The sequence below is a fragment of the Solenopsis invicta genome, chromosome 6, assembly GCF_016802725.1.
Source record: "Solenopsis invicta isolate M01_SB chromosome 6, UNIL_Sinv_3.0, whole genome shotgun sequence".
NCBI classification, from domain to species: domain Eukaryota; kingdom Metazoa; phylum Arthropoda; class Insecta; order Hymenoptera; family Formicidae; genus Solenopsis; species Solenopsis invicta.
The window spans coordinates 1,180,865-1,193,631 of record NC_052669.1 but is presented as its reverse complement, the minus strand read 5'-3'; the positions used below and the strand labels follow the sequence as shown (position 1 = coordinate 1,193,631).

Here is a 12,767-nt window from a genome sequence, read left to right as displayed (position 1 = left end):
TTCGCGCTAGGGAAACGAAGCTCGTTAAAAGATCTCCAACGTCACGCGATTAGCCCAGCGATTTTGGGAAAGGCGTCAAACAACCCTTATGTTGTTCGAGCGCTTAAATTATGGGGAATTAAGATTTCTCTGAGAAGGTACAAAAGATGGAGAAGATAATGTGAACATACTGGAAAATACTCTTTTTATGATTAAGAAGAGAATAATCTGTCATTTGTTTTTAATACAGATTCTATCTTTGTTTAAATAAATTTAAACAGTGTTGTTATTTATAATATATAATTTATATAATCAGATCAAATTATTTGGAAAACTCTTATTTATAAAAAATAAAGATTTATATAAATAAAATTATATGATTATATTGTTTGTATATTCTAAATTGGTTTGCTCAATATTTCTTTATTTTGCTCAATATTATCTTAAAATTATCTAGATAGAACAATATATAATATAATCTTTTATCTAAATGAGTTTAAAGTTAAATTTTTATCTTATTTAAGGAATTACAGTAATGTACCTTATTTTTATTTAGATAATTTTTAATACACTGATTATACTTGAATAGCCACCAATGGAATGTTATATTAGTCCATAAACAGAACATCTTTCTATAGATTCATTAATATATTCATTCATATAAGTAATGTTGGAGAAAAAAGTTTGCTTATCACACGTTTTTCGAAAGTGAAAATTTCTTTGTTCTTCGAAACTTCAACATTTTGCGCTAGCATAACTACCTTAAGTCGGTATCATTGAAGCGAGTTGTACAGATTGCCCCTCCTCTTAAGGAATCTTACGGGACCTCAACTCAAATATTTTAAATGTAATATATTTGAAAAAGTATAAGAAAAGAAAATTTTTTTGTAAAAAGCAGAGGTTGATACGTTGACTCGTTCAGAAGTTATTTAGGGTTAATGTTCGAAAAAGGTCAATTTTCGAAATATTGTTACTCCTATTCGAATTTTCACCATACCAATAAATAAGAGTTAAAATGTGTGAATAAGAAAGAGGTACATAGATGAAAAAATACATATTGAATATTACGAAAAAGCAACGTAGATGACAAACCCCGGCCTATGGGACCGCTACAATTTTTCAATCGTTTCATATTACACGTTTCTAGCAAATGATAATGGGACCACTGCAATGTTTGATGAGGACAGATGGCATACGGGGTATTGTAAGTTTAGAACGCTTATTTTGGAAGTTATTGACAAGTAAAGTTTCAATCGGTCTGTAAGACCGACATTACAGTTTAAGGGTTAAAGACAAATGATGAACCAACTTTTATTAAGAAAATAAGTAGTGTGTTTCTCAGGTGGTCACATTACTTTGTCTATTTCCTATAATTCCTGACTTCATCAGAGGTGACGCTTATCGTTTAGATCTGCGATGATCAAAGTATCTTAGGAACTTAATTGTTGCACAACGCAGCAAATGTGCGTTGATAAAATGATACGAGCGACAAGGAAAATTGCGTTTCGTGAAAGCCCGCCGTACGCCCCTTTCTTTGTTTTCCCGCCCCGTTTGGGGTTCAATGACGCGCCGGGAAATCATAGCGTTTTGCCGGAACAATTTGCGGACAACGTAACATTTCGCTTGATACCCGCGCATTCGCCTCGATTACTCTTTCAGAGCGCTGGCGATGGTTGTTTCAGCGAATGACGAGGTAGATATGTCGTGCGACCAGCGCGCATTATCCGCGGATACCTGCATAGGCGAAAGGCCGCAACCGCGGAAACACGCAGCCGGCGGGCGATCATCACGACCGACGACGCGTATTTTTTCCCCGCCAATTGCTGCCTGACGTACGGAAAAAAAAGTTGTCCTCAATCGGCGTAGATCGCCGGAAGCGATCATCACTCTCCGACTTACTCGCGCGTACGCTCTCGTCTCTTTTCTTTCCCCTTTCGCAACGGGGGGATGCTATCGACCCTTGGAAAAGTCCGACAGAGGACGGATCGAAATTGCCTAGCAAAAGCGTGTCTCCGATAATGACAAAAGTGCGGGTGAGAAGCAGCGTGTATTTTTTCGTCAATGACCATCATTGCAGCCCCGATTGTCGCGACGCGGACTTGCTCGAGGGTGCATCCCCGCGCGATATACGACACGAAAGGTGCATTATGCAAATATTTTATCGCAAGCGTGGACACGTACACTCGCGAGCGAATCTTTGGCTACGTCGATTCCAGCTCGTCGATCGACCATCGCGCAATGATGCTTGACGTCGATCGATAGCATAAAGGGTTATAAAGATAAACGCTACAATATTCCTCCGAATATTATATAAATATTATTAAAAATTAAAATAACATTAATATAAAACATTCGAGAATATTATTTTTAATATTGGTTTAATATTATGAGAATATTGTATATTAATTTTATATGTACGTTTTTATATAATATCCGTGGAATATTATGAAAATGTCCTACGAATATTATTGTGGTCAACAATTAATGTGAATTATTATGCATAAAATATTGATAAACTTTATAACTATTACATTTAACAATTATAGTATTCCCAATAATTTAAAATATTGAAGTAAATAATATTACTTACTTCTCATATAATATTCATATAATATTATTAGGAGTGGACATATAACCACATTTTATTAATATTAAATAATATTTCAGAAATATTTAATACTGGATAATATTGTGCCGCTTATAGGGATGTATAGTCATTATTACTTCTTTCGCAAGTACAAAAATACATTCAAAGAAATATCGAACATTAAATTATGCTTGTGGAATAGGATAATTATCGAGCCATAGTTTGTAATCAAGGCATAAATTTAATTTCGCGGAATCAAGCACTAGAGTGCTTGTAACATTTTTCTTCCATTTAATTTCGAGGAAAAGAGTCACGGCAAAGACTCAAACGTCGAATCAAATAGTAGTTATGGTAAAATAAATAGTATTTCAAAGCGCGGCAACTTAAAGGTTTCAAACCCTCACCAAGCCAAAGTTAAAAGTCGTCAGTATCAGAAGGACTCTCTAAGTTATACGTTTCGATCCAATGGAAAAGCGTATACGTTCGATACGATGCACGTTTTCCTTACGTTGCGCGCAAAATACGTACATCCGTGTGTTTGAGACGCGAAGGAATCGTGATACGCGTTCATCAATTATGCAAGAAATCAAATTGCAGCGGCGACATCGCTACCCCAACTAAGGCACCGTCGTGTCGTCTGTACGATGGTGACAATGAGAGAGACCTGGCGCGTATCCCACGTCCAGGAATTATTTATACTTTCATCGCGGGAAAACTTCGCTGGAACATTTCTGAATTTATTTTCCTTGAAGGAGAAATATTATTGATGTAGAGTGAAGATGATGTTTTTTCGACCTGTTGTATCTTTGATTATACTATATATTGTAAAACTATTTATTGAATAAAGCATCTGAGCCGTACGAACCCAAGATTAAATAAAACCTACTTTTGAATTTATTATTTAAATATTTGCTTTATATCTACATTATATGCTTAAAAGATGTCATATAACAGATAAAAAAAAGCGGAAATAGATAAGAATAGCCGGAAAAATAAGAACAAGCAATAACGTATTTGTTTACTGTAGTGTATAAGTTGTTTTTATAAAAGTTCGCTGCAAAGTTTATTATATATATATATATTATTTTGTAGTTTATTGTAACATATTATAATTGATTATAATATTATTCAATTTCCTAAGTTACGCGCATAAAAAAAATAAAAAAATATATATATACATATAAAAAAGATTTTGTTAATAATTACATTTTTTTAAACAATGTACTTATTAAATAAGATTATTTATGTGGCCATTATTATATGTATTATTATTTATCATACATGAGACTAACACTAAAACACTAGAGACCAACGATTTTTAATACAATTTTTGAAAAGCTAAAATTCAACTAGAAATATTAAGTGATTAATTTCCGACGAAATTAAAAATAGTATGATGTTTAATAGTAAACCTTAAGAAATTTTGTTTTTGTGATAATTAATAATTATTTTAAAACTAGTTTAGAAGATAATGTTACAATTCCTTTGTTATGTTCAGTTTATTTTTGATTCAGTTCTTGTATTCATACATAAGCATACAATAATAAGATTCAATTTCAGGAGTTTAAAAACTTTCTTGTTTATTTGCGAATATTTTATATGGATGATATATTTATTTTGTGAATAATTGAAACAAAGATTTAATTCTTGCTTAGTTTAGTCCAATACTTTCATAAATAAAGTTAAAAAAATAAAAATAAATGAAGTAGGCCTTATTCGGCTCAGATATCTTATTTATAAAAGAAATATATAATTGTGTGTGTGTGTGTGTTCACGCGTACAAAACTTGACTAAAGTGCTTTATAATGACATTATTATGTACATTAGATGTAAAATAAAAGAAAAGATCGATAAAGTATTACACTTCATAAAACTGAAACCGTATTTGTGCATTTCTTAAGAATACATTTATCGCGTGAAAATGTCTGAATCTTTCTTTCTTGGGAAAGATCCCATTACGAACGCATATCAAGCGAGACGTTGCTCTTCGCAAAATGATTGCGGCTATAGAACGTTTTTTTTTAAAAAAGACTTTAATGGCTGGATAATGTTTTTTTACGAAAAAAAACTGCGAAAATGTTCATAATTTACAATTATCTGTATTATTTTTCTTACATTTGCTCTCATATTTTTCACCCTCCATGACTTCAAATAAAAATTATTTAGACGGTCAATTTTATTTTGTCGATGATACAACCAACATATTTTTATTAGCTTAGAATGTGTTGTTATTAGTAATTATTATTAGTATGGTTATGAATAATATTAAATGTATGTAACTGAGTCACTTTAAAATATGCTTAAGACACGGCATAAATTTGAACCATAAATTACGTATATAATAAACTTTAATAAGTTCATTATTATTCACAATTATATTTCAAGGAGTCTAATGACGTAAGAGTTTGCACAAGCTTACCTAAAAATAGTCATAAACGAATCGAGGATTCGAATAAATTACAAATATTATTATTTTTTCCACGTTATTTTCCTTCATTATATAAAATTGCAAAAACATTTACAATAACTAATTATTTGCTCTTTAATTTTAAGGTATTAATTAATTTTAAAATACATATAATATGCAAAATAGTGAGCAAGCAAAAAATATCATTGCCATTACGACATAAATTCTTAAAATCAAACAAGGGCACTAAATTCTCTGAAAATAAATACATGCAAAACTTGTCAGTTAAAAAAAAACAAATAAATAGTATACTTATAGATTTGTCGCAAATTTATTTAGCTTAACTTAAATTATTTACAAATTGGAACTTATTTCATAAAAAAAAGATCGTTTAACTAATTTAATTAATTAAACTCTTTTCCGTCATGACCGTCATCGCTCTTTGAAGTATAATTAAGACATAAATCCCGAGTATTCCCACCTTCCGTCGCGGTGCTGCGTTACGAGAGAGAACAAAGTATTGGAAAGTCACTGCGAGAAGGGTCGATTAAATTCGCATTACGTTTCACCCCTCGTGGAGAAACGTGAAGAGTACAAAGTAGCTGGTGCGAGTTCCTCGAGCATTCGAGGGTGCTATCGCTTCCCTTTCTCGGTAGGGCCCCCCCTAACCCACGGCGACGAGCGGCTTGTTCTCTTAGCCGCTAATTAGCGCGGGACACGCACGCCCCACGACGACCCGTGTCGGGCACGTGGCGTGCCGGAAACTCGCTTAGCGCGCGACAAACAAACCGTTTCCCATCGTGTACGCGCTCCTTCCGGCCGTTTCCACGAGAAAACGTGGCCGAGGCAGCTGATTAAATCGCCATTAAAACGTGTCCCTATCGCTCCCGATCGGCGCTTCCTTTCATGTCCTGCTCTCGCGACGGGACGGTCGCTTAAGAAAAACGGTCGAGCCCGCAATTTACACGACGGAGGGGATTGAGTCAGATCACGCGTTATTCGATACACGCGGGGATTCAATTTGTGGCTTAATGTGTGAGGCCGATTGCCGAAAGGTTTTCGATTAATTACTTTCTCAATGAGATGACTGTCCTCCTGGCACATTCAATACCTTTATGTTTATGATAACCACGCATGGCATATCTGACAATGAGTGTACAAATGAATCAATTGTACTTTTAATTTTAATGTACATGTCTTTTTACAAGACAGATATCTTTATAAGAAAAATCTCTTAAATTTTGTTTTTTTTATCTAAAATATTCTGTCACGTTTGTGCGATTTTAAATATTGAAATGTACTAAGATTTCTTGGTTTTCTCCAGCATGTGCTGGGAAATATATAAAACAAAACTTACAGAACTCGAGGAATACGCTGCGTTTCATGAATACTTCAGAGCGCTAGGTAATCATTTTAGTAACAAATCCACGTTTCTGTGTAAAAAAAGTTATCATTAAGATGCGGCAAGTAGTTATTTTCTGTTCTCTCGAGAAATTACCGATAATGAGCCGCAGTGAATTGTGGGAAAATTATGCTGCGATTGTGGCCGTTCGTTAGATACACTCGGTATCGAAGTGTAGCGCGGCGATATACATCGTTTTTGAGGCACGATATCGTACAAATACGTTTCTGCCGTCCACAGATTGTCTCTCTGTATGTGGCAACAAATTGCCGCTCGCGAACCACCCTCAGTGTCACGAATGATTCGTGAAATATTAATGTTAGGTCATTTTGTACATCACGTTTGAGGAACAAAAAATAAAATTTCACTAAATGTTGCTTTAGAGGTTTACGAATAATTTGAATTTGAATCGAATTGGAAAGATTCAAATTTGAATAATTCGACAATTTCAAATTATTAATAATTTGATTTAGAATTATTCTACCATTTCTAAATTATTTAAACTATTTAGAAATGTATGCACAAGATAGACAATCGTAAATTCATTTTATAAGTTGTATCATTTTATTTTATGCATGGAATTTAAAACAAAATTTGAAATTGTTCCATTACATTTTCCTAATGATGTACGCTAAAGTATTATTTATAGTAAAATTATAATTTATACAATATGTATTCTCATTTATGAGTGTAATACTTTCACACTCACTTGTTGTCTATATATATTTATTATAAATTTTTACTTAACACTTGATTTTTGTAATTTTTTTTTAAATTTCTTGAAATTAATTTTTTCGTCTATTAAAAAATTTTGCAAAATCATAGAAAATGTTTTATTATGTATAAATTAGCATGTTATTTAAATCCAAGAAAATTTAACTCCAATTTGATTTGTATTTGAATAAAAGAGATTTGATCCTATTTGGTGTGAAAATTTCAAATTCGCTTCAATTTGATTTCGAACATGTTATCAAAGATTCGTATACCTGTACTAAATACCAAACTGGTATTTAGCATGTGGTATATATGTAGAAAAATATTTAAAATTTTTAAATATACTTTAAATAGAGAAAATCTCTCAAATGCAGCGACGATTTTGCGATAGTCGTGATTGATTCTAACAAATTGTTTTGCTATTCATTATATGGCGGACTAATTTTTGCTTCGACGAACCTGTATGGCGAAAGGAAGAAAAATAACTGCTCGCGTGTGCGTGACGAGACACGATTTCCATACGAAACAGTCTCTGATGATCTGCCGATATATTTATTGCGGGCAATGTGCGTGTTCGCGTTCGGATCTTCCGCGACACACAAACCTCAAATGAATCAAATCCGGAGCTAATCTGATTGCATGCCAATCCATTTTTTTTCTGCTTTTTATATTGTAGAAGAGGATAATTGTCCTATCCACCGCTATCGAATGGAACGACCAAAAGCGGTTTTGATGACAGCGCATTTTGCGTACCTAGATTTTAGCAAGTGATTTGACTCTTATCATTTGTCGCGGTACCGTTTATATGTCGCGAATTAAATGACAATGTTGATGTTTAACGACGCGTTAACCTTCGCGAGTGAGGTATAAACATTATAAGAGCACTTGTCGATCAACTTCGTGACAGTTGGGTTTTTTTTGCTCACTGTAGGGAACATTGCTAGGAAGATCTTTGAAGATTCCGTTTGAGATGTCCCTTGGACATGAAAGGAGCATGTTGAAAGCTAGATTTATACATTGTCTCTCCTATTTCCCCTTTCTATCTAAAGTACGCGATGACGCGATATCGATTCCCGGTGCCGCGTATATGCCTTCTGCGTGATTCTTTCATATGCGAAAAGGGTCAGTCGCGTAGAGACGTGGGCGCGACATTCGTGGAGACACCCTATTGAGGATGCGTCGCGGCTCGCACACATTTTAAACGTGTGTGCGATGTCATAAAGGTGCGGTCGCGAGTCCGTTGTCCCTCCGTTTTTCGTCGCGCTTGATCGAACGAATGCGCGTTGCATCGCAATCTCATTTACGCGATAACGCGCATCAAGTAAATGCGACTTTTTGCAAGTGCTCTCTGCAAATAGCGTACGCGGTATATTACGCTTAATGGATCGAGGAATAGCAACGGTGCCTTGAGGTCTTAATTAATTTGCTATAATTTACAGCGCGCGAATGAATTGTTTAATTTGCAGGCGTTTTAATCCGTTAAGATATTTATAAGATATTCCTTGTAATAACTAATAACTGTATTACAATCTACATAACATGTAATATAACAGTAATATCATACAACAATATCTTCATAGCAATATTACAACGAGATTATTGCATGAATAGTGAAATATTACAAAGATATCATAGTAATATTATTAATTAAAAATTAATCGCAATAACATAATAGTGGTAAATCACAATTTTATTAATGTTTACATAATATTGCAAAGAAAATTAATCAGTTTTATATTTTATATTACAAATATATTATACACATAATTAATCTACTTTTATTTTATAACCAAATTTTGAGAGCTTATATACACGTGATTTTTTTTTACTTACCTTAAAATGTCGTTTTCTAACGACTAACAAAGAACACGTGCAGATTAATAATTTGAAATCAGTATGCTTTGATACAATCAGAATACGTTTTCAACGAATTTTATTTGTCGTTTCTCAGAAACTAGAGAATAAGTTCTTTTGGTTTTCGTTCGACGACCTGTGCGCGACTTATGTTCGAACATTTCGATCACAGAACACTAATGTTCTGAATAATGTACAAATGGTCATGGTGGCAACAAGGTAAGCTTCATAAATAATTCGGAAACCTTCCGAAGACTTGATCGCGCGTCTTTCGTTCTAAGTAACGCGCGGAATATTATGCGTTTCTAGGTGCACGATAAAGAAAGAATAATGATATTAAATTCTACAAGTCAAACAAAAATGACAACTAAATTTCAAGCATCGAGTACAGCTAACAATATACAATTGTAAGAAATATCGTAAAAGTTATATACTTTGTATCTTTTTTCAAATATTTGCCTGAGAGATTAACATATTATAGAAGAACATTTACACAATAAAAATTATAATATATAGTAGTATAATAAATAGTAATTATTTCAGTGGTTTCGTAGTAGAGAGAGAGAAAGCTGTCGCGGTGTCCTGCTATTGAAACTATTTTTAACCGCGCTCTTTGCGTCTTCCGTTTGGATGTAAAGACTAAGGACAGAAGCTCGTTACGAGCAATTGTAGTTATCGATCGGCGGTATGCAGCAGCAACATTTGGTCGAACACCGCGGAGAAAGAAGAAGTTTAAGGGAGAACACGCGACAAGCTGTAATTCCGAGGACAAAACTTGGGCTATACGAGTATAGTCGCAACGTAAAAATTAGATATACAAAGTAGAGGCTTGTTACTGACGATCGCAATTATCGATGCTCACGCAATACCCTCGTATGCCGAAACTTTGTCATATGGTACTCCCGCCTTGTCCGGTTAACGTATTATAATCTCTCTTTAGAAAAGTCTGAAGCTGACCAGACAAAGAGATCAATGCGGGATATTGTATTTCTGAGACTATATATTATCAAGCTATATAGTATACTTACATAATCTTAGTGAAAGCTATACATATGTACATATATACATACATACATACATATATATATATTTTCTTTTTCTTATATTTTCTATATTTAGATTTATGAAAAAATTTATAAACAATAAAATTTAACAAATATTTTTAGTAAAACAATATTATCAAAATAGTTTAGCCCCAAAATATGCTTAAATAAACAAACAATATTAATTACAAAATAAAGAAGATAACGGAATTATTATTTTCTATATATATATATATATATATATAGAATTAATTACGCACGCACAAACCTATATATATATATATATAGAATTAATTACGCACGCACAAACCTAAATGTAGAAAATATTTTAAGAAATACATAATTTTTGTTATATTTTTACAAACGTAAATATTATCGTTTGCGTTTAACAACAAGGCATACAAGTAATATTTCTAATTTGTTAACTCATGATAAATTCTGATCAAGAATCAACTATGCAATTTCGTTAATATATTAAGAACTGAATCATAGTAAATTAAATTGTTTAGAACTCACCGGTATGGATGTAGGTGTGCTTCTTCATGTCTGACTTTTGGTGAAACCTCTTGCCACAATATTGACAGGGATAAGGTCTCGTGTCGGAGTGGATCAGCAGGTGAGTGCTTAGCGTGCTTGACCGTTTGAAGGCTTTACCACACTGCTTACACTATTGTAACAATCAAAGAAATTGGTTTATATTAGTGCTATGTCTATTTAGTAAAGCTACCTAATTATCCGCAAATATTGTATATACAAGTATATACAAATACATTTCTTGAAAGACTACTTTTTATTATGCTTTTATTAATCAAACGAAATAGAAAGAGTTTATCTTTTTATCCCAAATGTATAATGATTATAGTAATAATTAACAATATCTTAACATTTATACACATTCGAAATATGAAAACATAATTTTATTGAGTTCAAATCTAATAATATAAAATCATAGATTTCCGTTCTGTCGTTAGTAGCAATTTCCTTTGCTGACAAATCGTCCAACTGTTAAACCGTTAAGTAGCTAATTTATCAATTTCTCTTGGACAGCTAGTGTTTCTACACGCGATATTGATTGTATCAAGAAAATTCTTTTCGCGATTCTATCCGTTTTCCAACCTCGTAGAAATCTGTGTTATAAATTATATATATTGTGCATATTAACTTTTATTCAAAATTCATCAATAAATTACCTTGATTATAATAAGTCCTCAAATTGCTACGATTTATTCATCTGTTCATTGTAACGAAAATATCTGAAAATATCTGCTCTTATAATAACCCTATAATGTTACATTATAATAAAAATCCAATAATAAATTAGCTTGCCGAAGTCTCTTTCCCAAACTAATCTCTTTCGATACTTATATATACCCATTACTACAATCTTCGTAAAACGTATTTTATGTACTTTCATGACGCGACTCGCTAACGCCATGAAGTCTCTTGCTTTCAAACCGCGGACGTAAGAAAGGGAATAAAGGCAGACAACGGAGGGAGATGGAAGACGGCACCGCTCTTAGGCGCCGGGACGCCAGGCACACCTGTGTTCACTAGGCGTCGCGTACTTCTTTCCTTCTCTCTTTTTCTCTCTCGTTCTTCTAGTTCATTGTCACACGGGCGCCAGTCGTCACAATGCCCCGACGACGGTGCGGTTCGATGCGTGTCCAGGCTGACAATTTATACAAGGTATGAATATGCCAACCGCGGAATATTATTGCGCGCATGAGTACGCGTGATTCACGTCGCGATCAATATACATATAGTATGTCTAAAAAGTTTCAAGACTGATTTTTTTTCGCGACGATCAAGTGACGCCGTCCATCGGCTGCCAGCGGAACTACTTATCAAAACTGTGTGTATAATCCGCGTAAGTTTCGATCGAATCGAATGAATACTTAGGAAGTAAGAATGTTTTTCGTTTTTCAGGTTCGAATTTTGGGTGTTTTCCTGCAACGGAACACAGTCGTACACTGTGTGGCACAGTGTTACGCAGTGTCGACTTGTAGTTGAAACACTGCTTCTGTCGAAGCTAGATATGCTCGACCTCCCACTCATAAATATCGATCACTTGACATATCGTTTTAAAAATCGCGTAGTAACTGCAGAGGTTTAGAATGCTCGCTAGGAAAAAACGGCATCCGCTCCAGTGATACCAAATGTAAAAATCTGGTTATCTATGAAGTGACATAAAATAGCTACACAGCATTTTAGCTGTGTATGATTGTGGGCATTTTCCAGCAAACGATACAGTTGTCACAGTGTAACACAGTGAATCTTTTTGTCTTTGTTATTTGTTAATATTAAACAAAGATGAAATGATTCATTGTGTTACACTGCATCCTTCTGTGTCTTTTGCTGAAAAATGCCCTGTGTCAACTTGTATTATAGTTGGAAAGCACTGGATTGTACACTGTGTTACACAGTACCGCTTGTGTGCGTAGATGGAGAGCACCCTTTATAATAAAATACGAGCTTGTATCTTTGTTTTCTGCTTGGGGAAAGTGTGATGGAAACGAAATGAAGCGAATAGCACAGAAAAAACTTAAGCACCTCTGGAAATTAGTCACTCCTTCACAATAATTCATCAGTCTATATCGCTGCGATTATTTCACAATTTTTGACCAAATATCAGATTTCAGTGACCCACCACTCCTCTAGTATTCTTCTAATCTGGCCCCGGCGCATATTTTTTTATTTCCTAAAATAAAAATTTCTCTAAAAGGACACTTTTTGAAACTGTACCAGCGATTTGCAAGCAAACGCATTGTTTAAATAAATAAT

General features: G+C 33.8%; 1 protein-coding gene and 1 long non-coding RNA gene across 2 annotated transcripts in view; one reads left to right on the top strand and one right to left on the bottom strand.

Moving 5' to 3' along the window:
- Positions 1-12,767, top strand: part of LOC120358135 — a 143,999-nt gene that overhangs the window by 83,295 nt on the left and 47,937 nt on the right. The window lies entirely within an intron of this gene.
- LOC105205222 (fez family zinc finger protein erm) overlaps positions 1-12,767 on the bottom strand; it is a 40,066-nt gene that overhangs the window by 8,634 nt on the left and 18,665 nt on the right. Inside the window, exon 5 of the mRNA XM_011174522.3 lies at positions 10,503-10,653. Coding sequence (XP_011172824.3) covers positions 10,503-10,653 — 151 coding nt within the window. The remainder of the gene's footprint in view (positions 1-10,502; positions 10,654-12,767) is intronic.